The 12,398-nt window shown below is 42.9% G+C and overlaps 1 protein-coding gene across 1 annotated transcript; it reads right to left on the reverse strand.

Annotated features, from left to right (window-relative positions):
- Nucleotides 1-10,771: 10,771 nt before the first annotated feature.
- On the reverse strand, nt 10,772-11,810 carry LOC148192924 (uncharacterized). The gene is made up of 2 exons (XM_088099315.1): nt 11,696-11,810; nt 10,772-11,649 (listed from the first exon to the last, which is right to left on the reverse strand). Exons 1-2 carry the CDS (start codon nt 11,808-11,810, stop codon nt 10,772-10,774), a joined length of 993 nt encoding a protein of 330 aa, XP_087955441.1.
- Between the last annotated feature and the right edge of the window lie 588 nt (nt 11,811-12,398).

Raw genomic sequence — 12,398 nt, forward strand, 5'->3', positions numbered from 1 at the left:
TCAACACACGCCTTCGAGATGAAGGAGTGTGTTGCCCCCGAATCATACAACACGCAGCAAGATATTCCATGAACTAAGCAGGTACCAGTGATGAGCGTACCTGAGCTTGCTGCCTCCGCTCCAGTAATCGCATAAACACGCCCAACAGCTTGGGCTCGTCCACTACTTCTTGTCTGATTTCTTCCAGTGTTGGGTGGTCTCATCACCGCACGTCCACCCATATTGCACTCGTTTTCCAAGTGGCCGTGTCTTCTACAACGAGTGCAATATTTTACCCCTATCAATTGAGGACAGGCTGACTTGTAATGGGGTCCTCCACATTGAAAACATTTTACTACCCCCTGTTGTCCCGACTGCCCAGTAACCACCATTGCTTGCGATCCACTTGACTGTACTGGACGAGCGTATGGAGTCCTATTCCGATTCATATTTGGTCTTGATAGGATCGGACCCCTGGAGGCTTGTTGCTTCTTATGCTGTTCGGCTTCAGCCATGTTCTTCTCTAACACTTTTGCCCTCTCAACCATTGCAGGGAATGAACGGATACACAGGCTGGATATCAACACCTTTAGATCACTCCTCAGCCCATTCTCGAATTTTCTACACTGCCACTCCTCACTGGCCGCCATTGTATTGAACCTCAACAGATGTTTGAATATGTTAGTATATTCTGACACTGATTTCGCTCCCTGCACCAGTTGAAGGAATTCAACTTCCTCAGCGTAACGAACGCTGTCTGGGAAATATTCCTCATAGAACTTAGCTCTGAAAACCGCCCAAGTGATGGGACTCTGAGCGTCCGTTAAAATAGCTTTCATGCTCGTCCACCAGTGGCTAGCTTCACCAGTCAGCAAGTATTCTGTAAAGGCTAACCGGTTGTCATCCGGACACCTCTTAGCGTTGTAGATCCGCTCCATATCTCTCAGCCACTGGTCCGCCTCATCAGGAAGGCATTTTCCACTGAATTTTGCAGGATGGTGTTGGAGGAAGCTTTCCAAACTCCATTCAGCATGTGGTGTAGCGGTGGAAGAGGACGCTCCTGGCGTGCCCCTGGTAGCAGCAAGAATATCCATTAACTGCCTCTGTGTAGCTTCAGAGTTGGCGCGAGAAGCCTCCAAACTCTGCAACGCACTCTGGTTCTGCTGCATCAGAGTAGCGTTCTGCTCCATCAGCGTGACATTTTGTTGTTGGAGTCTCTCAATGACCGTCTCCAACAACCTCACGTGGTTGGGCGCATCTTGCTCATTAGGTTGGGGTGGAGGAGGGAGTCTAGGGGCCATTTGTTCTCTGGAACACAGAGAAAACGAACGTTAGTTATGTTCAAAGAGTTAAGAATAACTCATTAAACACAATTAAAGCACACAGCAAAAACATAGTGCACTCATAACCTACAGTGTCCTTAAGAGAACAAAACTGCTCTGATACCAACAATGTAACATCCCAAAATTATACAGTCATCAACTATATAATAGAATATTGACATATATTAATATAACAAAACAGTCTTACAATTAAAGGAATTAAGCTCGCAAGTGGCCGAACGACCTTTCATAACTTTACAAAATTTACAAATGTTTAGTAAACAAAACGACCGAACGGTTTACAAAAATGGAAATACCGAACGGCCAAATATAAACAGAAAAGAAATGGGGCGCTCGTTCTAAAGCAGCCCGCTAACTTAGCAAAACTAATATATAACCGAACATACTACTGTTCGGCCTTCACTTCTACCTCCACTAAGTTCTCTTCAGCCAAGATTTCTTCCTCAAGCGTTTCTTCCAGAGACGCATCTCCCTCTGCTCACATCCACACGGATGATCATTGCAAGGACAAGACGAACGTACAGATACAGACAACACAAGGAAACATGCAGGGTAAGCTTATCGAATTTAATTCAAATAACACATACATTTCATAGCATATAAACCAAATCAAATAATGCACATCATATACTTCAAACCATTCATTAATTCAATCACATTCCTATTACTAGACTGACTGTCCGGACTGTATGAATTCTGTGTAGCTACGACGTTCGTGCACCCAGGTGGAATAACTGGAATTCTCATCAGTTACCACCTGAGGTTAGTTCGTTCCGTCCAAGTTACAGTTATGGACTAGGACCTCCTGTCATTCCCACACATGACATGCTCCTCTCTACTTGAGAACGAGCACTCACGGAATATCAGGATGAACCGCCAGCTAAGCTTGCCACATTCATACTTTACAAATCTCAACTTTCATCCAAGAGTCGTTCCTCCCTGGAACGCTCGTTCAAAATCCACAACCATAATTTTACGTCTTATACCGTTCGCACATTACAATAAGTCCTCTTAATAACATTTTCATTCTTTGTTCCACTTTCATAAAATGACGAGCGTTCAGACCTCTTAAAAATGAGGACGAACGTTGACACACTACAGAGAAATCCTCTTTCTTGAACAGAAGGAAACGAACACTTTCCAATGACGGACGTTACGACCACTTGAATCAGTGAACTGAACTGATTCTAGAACAATTTGAATGATACTTAGAATAATTTAAGTACATAACTATAGATAGAATCCAAGTGGATAGAAGAACTGCAAGGTGTTTAAATACTGATACTGAGTACGATTTAATTACAGAGACTAACCGCCAGTCAATGACCGAACGCGGTAATAGTTATTTGTTTAATATTTGGACGAACGCTATTTACATACGTTTGGTAATCGAGTGTAATGACAAGCGTTCGGTGTAAGACCGAGCGACACTCATAACGAACGCTTTGGGTCGAGACCCATCGTTGAGGCAAAATATTAATAGAACAGAAATTTTTAAGATAACCATAGGGAAGTGAACTATTTAGGAATTTGACTAAGTATAGAAATTTGTATTTTTCAAGCTTCTCAATTTCTCACATAACACTCAGGGTACCTACGTTTGGCCGAACGCTCAAACGTAAGACCAATATAAGAGGGCGTTCGTCCTCAGCTGGAATCCTTTCCGAATGAAAGAGTTCTATTTATCAAAAGATTTTCTAAGAATACCGAACGGTCAAGGACCGTTCGATAACGAACGTTCATTATCATAGAATTTCATAATTAAAAATCTCTCTTACAATAAACTAAATTTCCAATATAAACTTTCATACATTTAACTACTCATACCATAGCATCTTTCGTAATTTTCATACATCATTTCATCATCAAAATCATATACCAAAGATCAAATAATACAGAGTTCATGTTTCATAAAATCATATAACTTCATACATGACAACACAATACAAGAATTAAACTTAATAAGCTTCCCTTACCTGGATTCGTGACTGAAACGTCTAATAATTTGACTCGTCCACAACGGTTTTCTACCCTCAACGATTCTCTTAAGTTCTTCACTAAATCTAACCGAAAGAAATGTAGAAGAATTTAGCTGATACCCTTGCATGCAGCTGAATCTGGGTTTTGTAGGAAATCTAGAAACGAGCGTCTAGGTTGGGAAACTTACCGGTTACAGAATCAGAAGTTGTTCGGTTTAAAATGACGCTCACGGTGCAGGGGACGTTCCTACGGTGCTGAAACGTGAACGGAGAAAAGGGTGGTGAATTACAGTAGAGAGAAGGTGAAACGTTTTAGAGAGAAGGAGGAGAAATGGAAGTTTGATTTCGGAGGAAGAAGATGGTGCAATGCAGAGAGAGTGGGAAGAGGTGTTTCAGAAAAATCAATTCCTTTCCCAAGTCAAACGGACACTCTCTCGCACGCTGACACCTGGCTTCCACTATCAAATTTAGAACATTCTAACTGGACATCTGGCAGATGTGCGTCAGAGGAGATGAGTGCATATTAATGGCACTGCACGTGTGACGTGGGTGCATTAATGGAAGCAAGAAGGTGACTCAGCACAGTAATAAATGAGACGTGACAGTAGATATAGTTGCAAATATCAAAGAAAATGAATATTACTACGCATTTAATTAATTACTAATCTATCGGAAAACTCAATAATAAGCACGAATATCATGCCAATAGGAAATGTCCACGTCAGCACAGAGTAGCAGCGAGTAGAAAGATTATAAACGTACAGTGATCGGCCATGTCGAAGGTAGATAGGCCGGCGTCGGCGTAACGAAGCATGGCCTCGACGGCGTCGTCTCTATCGATTCGGCCCCAACCGCCGCTGGTCTGCCACATCCCGTTTAGCATCTGCATATATCCAGTGAATCGCTCCTGTTACTCACTCTCACTCGCCGATTCTCATTCGTGGCCGTGCTCACATCGGCGCACCGAATGGAGTTTGCGCCGCTCCCTCGCCGCCGCGAGTCTCTGGTGGCGGAGTTTAAGCGCGTGGCGGTGGAGAATAGGCGGTGGTGGTGGTGGTGGTGGCTTAATATAACTGTCATTTCTTGTGGACCGAGTTTGACACAGAAGACGCAGAAGAGGATAACGAGAAGTAGACTCAACTATTCAGAATGAATGGTTTCATTCCTTCACCCGTTTTTCAAATGGGCCCGCAAGCCCGTACATATTCTCGGACGAGCCCTTTTCTTACGAAACCTATGTCATCGATTATTTTCCAACTTTATATAAATTAGAATAATTATTTTAATTAATATATATCCATGATCTATAATTTATATCTATCATTCTATAATTATTAATAAAGAAAATTTATATTTTATAATAGTTTTTTAATATACCAATTTTACTTTTTCAACGTAACCTATTTTATTCATTTCATTATTTATAAAAAATACTTACAATAACTACTAATTATATTCAAATAGATTATAATTATAAGATTATAAAATTTAATAAAAGATACTTATTTAAATAATTAAATTCTTATAACTTCAATTAATAGCTTTTTAATTGTATTTTTTATTATAAAAAAAATACTATGCACCTATGTTTCATTAGCTTTTTAGCTATTCTTCTCTAGGGTAGGCAAGCTCTTCGCCATTCTCCATCTCAGCTTTGTCATTGTTAGGTCGTGTGATGTGTCTTATGTTGTTACTAGTGCCACCGACATCACTTCCCTCTCCTTCCTCCCTTTTCTTCAAGTGAAAAGACTCTTCCAAGTCTTACCCGTTTTTCCTTTAATTGATTGCTGTGTTCATTGGCTAAAATGAGGATCCTCGATTTATCTGGTCTGTGTGTATATCCTGGTGTGTTGTGTGAACAATATGGTAAGGAAAAAGATGAAGAGTTTGAGGGAGAGCGATGAAGGAATTTATGTTTTGTCTCTATGTTTGTATAAAGGTGAAGATGATCATGTACGCGTTATCACGATGTATTGGATATAAACAAAGTCGCACATTAGATAAAATAAGAAATGAATACGAGTTTATATACACATAAAATATTTTCATTAGTAAGAGATCTTTTAAAGTGATACTAAAAATAAATTCATGAAAGTATAGTTCAAAGCGGGACCATGTAAAGTTGAAATTTGAAGATGGTAATGAATTTGTATCTATTATGCGTGTGCGAAAATAATTATGATGATTCTTTTGAAAATTTGGTAGAGTATAGAAATGAAATTTGTATCTATTATTTGTACAAAATTATTTATTTTATACATTTTAAAAGTTACATTAGTTATTTAAATAAAATTCCAAAAGTGTTTATACTGTTAAATGTAGTTCTTTTTTTAATAATTGTATCTTTATTATTATTTTAATTAATCGGAGCAAGGTTGTCTACAATGAAAACCATTAGTATCATACAAAAGTTGATAAAAGCACACATTACAACAAAATGAGAAATGTACATAGTGTTATGTAAGAGTTGAGTTTGGTCAAGGAGAATGAGAATAAGAACATATAGACTCTACTTTGGTGATTGAGAAGTAGAGGCTGGTGATTGAGATTTCTCAAGTCTAATAATCCTTTGCTCCATCTGTGAATTAAACAACAAAGTAATTAAACATAAATAAGAGTGAAAATGAACAAAAGCTAAACTATCTTTTTCTCGCATCATTAATGTCTTTATGAGAGAAAGGAAAGAAAGATATTATATATACCGTAGTGTACCTGATGTTACCAACGGTCGCCAGTTCGTCGAGCGCAAACTAGAGGAATTCCTCAACAGTTTGGGCATCAAACATGTCACCTCCTCGGTCGAACATTGATGGACAAATTTATGATCACCAAAATATGATGTCACAAACTTGTTGAACAATCGGCAAGTATGACCGAATCGTTTCAAGTAATAAACTCGGTAAGACCAAGTATCGTTCTCCCAAAGGACTCACGGCCTAGTTTAGTTGTGTGGTTCGTTGATTAGCTAAGACTTAAGAACGAAATATTTGAAGTTTAATATGCAAAACAGAAAATAAACATGTATGCATGAGATTTTGATCAATGGCAAAAGCAAAAGACAAGCACTTTCAATGATATATATATATATATATATATATATATATATATATATATATATATATATATATATATATATGAATATGTTGTTGGGGGTCAATTTCATCTTATCCACTCTCATATATTTTAGGAATTCAACATTCAAATCATCATTGTTAATGCCACTCTCTAAATTACCTTGTCAAGAAGGCCTATCCCTAATTACGAGTTCATACGATTCCTAGCATTCCTAATAATTAGTTCTCTTAGCACAGGAGCTTAACGACAACCAATATAATATTGGGAGTAATTCCCCAGATCTAGACTTCCCCGTACGTTCCCGTATCGACAAAATCAATAATCATGCATTGAATGAGTTAAACAAAGCAAGCATTAGGCAAAGAGGAAAAACCCTAACTAATGATGAAAGAAAGCATAAATCTTAGATTAAGATGCAAGCACAAATTCCATATATGAGAGCTTCAAAAGATTACATTGATTCCCCAACAAACATACAAGGTTTAGTTCACCATATTCATGGTGAACCTAGATGAACAATAATGAAAGAATGAAAGATAAAACCCTAGAAAGGTGAAGAGGTAGCCTGAGCATCCAAGATCCTCCTTCAAAGGGGTGGAAGAGAGAGTGTTTGCTTTGTTTCTGCCAAAGATACCAAACCCTAAGACATCTAGGTCTTTAAATAGGACATAAAAATAATAGAAAACGGATCCAAGCCCAAACAGATCATAAAATCGCAGAAAACTGGCCCAAAACCTTTCTGGTTGACTTTTTTCGTATTCTGGTTGACTGGTTGATTTTTTGGTTGACTGGTTGACTTTTCTGGTTGACTGGTTGACTTTTCTGGTTTCTGGTTGACTTTTCTGATTCCATCTCTCTCCTTCTTCACTTCTTTCACTAAATTCACCTTAAAACCTGCACAAAAACACTGAAATCAAGCATAAACCTGTCCAGCTCTCTTATTTCTGAAAATATGGATAAAAGCATGATTTCAAGCTAGTTTCTAAGTGTAAAGGTTGCTTTTTGTGTCAATTTTAAGCATGAAAATAACAGTTTTTCAACTGTTATCAAACATCCTCAAACGAATGGCCAAGCCGAGGCCGCAAACAAAGCCATACTTACTGAGTTAAAGAAGCGACTCGGTGAAGCCAAAGGTTTGTGGGTGGAAGAGCTACCAGAGATCTTGTGGGCATACAGGTGCACTCCACACGGATCTACAGGGAACCACACGACACTGGGATGATGATTGTGAAACAACATTCAGCACTGTCAAGCACATTCTCACTAGCCCTCCAATTATGGCTAGACCGGACACTGGGTCCGACTTACAACTGTATATCGCAGCATCCCACCAAGCCGTTAGTGCTGCCTTAATACAAGAAGCACCCTCCCTCAAGCTAATATACTTCATCAACCGTACGCTGCAGGGGGCGAAAGAAAGATATTCTCGAATTGAGAAAATCGCGCTGGCCCTACTCACAGCTTCGCATCGACTTCGACCGTATTTCCAGAGCCACCAAGTAGTAGTCCGTACCGATCACCCGATCGTCAAGATCCTCCGCAAGCCTGACTTAGCAGGACGGATGGTTTCTTGGTCAGTGGAGCTGTCCGAGTTTGGATTACGTTATAAGCCTCGGGGGTCCGTTAAGGGTCAGCATTTGGCAGATTTTGCAGCTGAATTAATACCCGCACCTGACGACTCGACACCAAAGTGGCTCCTCAACGTGGATGGATCCTCAAACAAAAGGAGGGGAGGAGCCAGGGTTGTCCTAGAGGGACCAGATGGTTTAATCATAGAGCAAGCCATCACATTCAAATTTCCTGCTAGCAACAACCAGGCCGAGTACGAAGCCTTGATTGCTGGTCTGTCCTTGGCCAAAGAGTTCACGGTCGCTCGTCTAGAGTGTCGGATGGATTCAAAGTTGGTGGTCGGCCACGTGAACGGAACTTATCAGGTCAAGGATAATCAGTTACTGCGCTATTTCCACAAAGCTCAGACCCTACTTCAAAACTTCGCCGAGGTTAGCATCGTCCATGTACCCAGGGAGCAAAACGCAAGAGCAGATCTCTTGTCTAAGTTAACTCACTCTAAGGAGAGAGCACAGTTATCCTCAACCATCAAGATGACGCTCGATCATCCAGTCGTGGAAGCTTTCGTCACCGATGTGTCAACACCGGCAACAGACTGGCGACAGAAGATCAAGGATCTCCTGGTGAAACAGGAACAGGGAGAGAGCATTACTGTGACTGACTCAAAACGCATTGCACGTTTCTTATGCATAGGCGACGACCTATACCGCCGCGGCCACAGTACTCCTCTATTGAAATGCATATCAGAGGACGACGCCAACTACGTCTTGCGCGAGCTGCACACCGGAATATGCGGATTTCATTCGGGTAAGCGGACGCTCAAAGCGCGCATACTCCGCGCAGGATATTACTGGCCCACGCTCGACCAAGATTGTGAGACGTTCGTCAAGAAGTGTATCTCCTGTCAGGCCCACGGACACGACATCCATGCACCTCTTGAAGACTTGCATGGTATTGTTTCTCCCTGGCCGTTCGCTCAATGGGGCCTTTACATAGTTGGACCGTTACCCCTTGCCAAAGCACAGAACAAGTTCCTTCTTGTGGCGGTCGACTATTTCACAAAATGGATAGAAGCCGAACCGTTGTCCGTCATCAGTGCTCATCGAGTGCAGAAGTTCATCTGGCGCCTGATCTGTCGATTCGGTCTACCGCAAAAGATCATTACTGACAACAGTCGCCAGTTCGTCGAGCGCAAACTGGAGGAATTCCTCAGCAGTTTGGGCATCAAACATGTCACCTCCTCGGTCGAACATCCTCAAACGAATGGCCAAGCCGAGGCCGCAAACAAAGCCATACTTACTGAGTTAAAGAAGCGACTCGGCGAAGCCAAAGGTTTGTGGGTGGAAGAGCTACCAGAGATCTTGTGGGCATACAGGTGCACTCCACACGGATATACAGGGGACACACCATTCAACCTGACTTATGGCACTGATGCCATGCTCCCAATCGAAGTCGGCGAACCCTCGTTAAGACGGAATATCACTGATATGACGCTTAATGACGAACAGTTACGGGTGAATCTCGACATCCTCCCTGAGCGTCGAGAGTTCGCTACCGTCCGTACAGAGGCACAGAAGCGAATGTTATCTCGCCGTTACAACACCAAGGTCAAACCCAGAGCGTTCAAAAGCGGCGATCTGGTGTGGCGAAAACGGGGAGAGGCTAGGAAGAATCGAGCACACGGAAAACTAGTTGCCAATTGGGAGGGACCATTCCGCATCGACGAAGACATGGCGAATGGTGCATACCGCCTCCAACTCCTTGACGGACAGCCCGTTCCCAACACGTGGAATGCTACTCATCTTAAATATTATTTTAGTTAACATTCATCTCTTCTTGACACATTATTCATTTTAGTTCAAATGCAAAGTATATTTCATTGTTATCATTATTTCATTTCATTTATAATTTCTCGCATGTCGAGTCCCAGGGTCGTTGTCGATCGCCCCAGGCACATCCACTTTCGAACGACTTGGAAATACTCCAACTGGTAGCTGTTCTCCCTTGAACACCCAGTCCATTCGGGATACACTCCCACCGGTAGCTGTTCTCCCTCGAACACCCAGTCCATTCGGGATACACTCCCACCGGTAGCTGTTCTCCCTTGAACACCCAGTCCATTCGGGATACACTCCCACTGGTAGCTGTTCTCTCTTGAACACCCAGTCCATTCGGGATACACTCCCACTGGTAGATGTTCTCCCTCGAACACCCAGTCCATTCGGGATACACTCCCACTCGTAGATGTTTTCCCTCGAACACCCAGTCCATTCGGGATACACTCCCACTGATAGCTGTTCTCCCTTGAACACCCAGTCCATTCGGGATACACTCCCACTGGTAGTTGTTCTCCCTTGAACACCCAGTCCATTCGGGATACACTCCCACTGGTAGATGTTCTCCCTCGAACACCCAGTCCATTCGGGATACACTCCCTCTATTAGATATGCTCCCTGGAACACCCAGTACTCCCATATTCAACCCTCACCCTCGACGGTCGCACACGGCGATATTAACACACTCGACATTCGTTCATTCAGACGAAAATTCAACACATAAATAGTTACAAGGAAAGTTCATAACATCCGCGAACACATTCACAATCATCAACAGTTCAATATATCCAAGTTCATAAACCAATATTTATGTTTATATTTACATCCCCATGTAAAATCCTAGTCTATTACAATATTAGGCGTGTCGCGAGCAACATCTCCGACAGTCTCCACAGCCAGTTCTTCCACGGCGGCAGCTTCCTCATGCTCATCGTTGGCAACCACCTCTTCATCCTCTTCCACGTCCATGAAGGCATCTTCAGGAATTTCGTTAAGAGGTTTCAACGACCCTCATACACATCCTTCCGAACGTCAAACTCCACTCCCTCGGTCGACACCTCGAGCAGGTGTCCACTTGCCTCAAAGCCTTCCGGAACCCCCTGGTATGTTCAATCATCACTGTTTCCTTCAGCTCTTCTATTAACTCTTTGCTTTCCACGGTTTTCGCCCGTAAGTCGTTTCGTTCCTTGGTCAATGCCGCCATTGCCTTCTTCGCCTGTTCCAACTCGCACGACACTTGATCGCGCTCCTTTCTCAAAGTCAGGCTGGCATCCCGGGCGTCGTTCAGCAGTACTTCAGCCTCCCTCAGAAGTTGCTCTGACTGCTTTTGCTTTGAATCGCAGCCGGCATGAGCCTCAGTAAGTTCCTTCAGTTGAGTCTGCGCCTTGTCCAGTTCAACCCGGAGTATACCTCTATCAGAGGCATAAGCCATATGCCAGGCTAACATTTGTGATCGACTCGTCATTTCCAACAGGGCGTCGGCCATTTGCTGCTCGGTCATATTCTCTACAACTTTCTTCTCTGAGTTATCCAAATTGAGCTCGACCTTGTGACTCAACGTGAAGGAGGGGTCCCATACACCATGGGGAAGGGGACGTCCTGTCTCATCTGCGGTCTCTTTCCTTTTCTTTGACGCAGCGCCGCTAGTGTCGATCACTTTCCCTCTTCTTTTTCGCACCAGGGGATGCTCTTCGGCAGCCACTGTCTCATTAGTCGAGACCGACAGCACAACTAGGTCGGTTGGTTGCGCTTGCGTACGCTGTGGACCCTGCGTACGTTTGGAGGATGACCCTGGAAGGTCACCTGCAGCCTTCTCGTTGTCGATGGATGTGAACCAATTTTGGACACTTCCCTTTCTCCCCATTATCTCTGCGCAACAAAGCAACAGATAAAAATCACAAGCAAAGACACATACCAAACACCCTCGAATCAGCATCATCGAACTCAAGGCAGTTTATAAGCTGACGGGAAGAAAAGGGGCGTGGCAACGATGTCAACACATTCAGAGCCTCTAACTCTTCAATCGTCATCTTATCTTCGGGCCAAGAGGTGAATCTCAGCGGATCCTGCGTCCAGTATAATGGGAATTTGGGGCTCCCCTCACCGTCGAAAAAGTACCTCCGCCCAACATCAAGGATCGACACTTTAAAGAATTTTTCTTTGAAGCCCCTATACGACTACAGGTAAAGCTCCAGCAGCGCATTACCCGGCTCAGAAATTAACGATACCCACCCCTTCTTCGCGATCGGTCGACATCTAAAAAAATACAAAAACAATCCTACCGTCGGCCTAATTCCTAACGCCCGACACACCACGGCAAACGCCTGCACATACCCCCAACTGTTGGGATGCAGTTGACTGGGCGCAACATTTAGGATCCGCAACACATCCATTTGGAAGGTTGTGAAGGGTAGTCTCAGGTACAGGTCATAAAACGGGGACGCATAACAATAAAAGAAGTCTCTGGAAGCCCCCTCCCTTCCATCGCACACCCTCTCATCTTCCCGGTACGCTACCAATTTCACGCACATATTATACCCTAGGGTTCTCAATATACAGCTATTTTCTATCCAATTCGCTAATATTGCCCTACTCCTAAACAGACTGTTCAACTCCCT

The sequence above is a fragment of the Vigna umbellata genome, chromosome 9, assembly GCF_029865625.1.
Source record: "Vigna umbellata cultivar VRB3 chromosome 9, Vumbellata_1.0, whole genome shotgun sequence".
NCBI lineage: Eukaryota > Viridiplantae > Streptophyta > Magnoliopsida > Fabales > Fabaceae > Vigna > Vigna umbellata.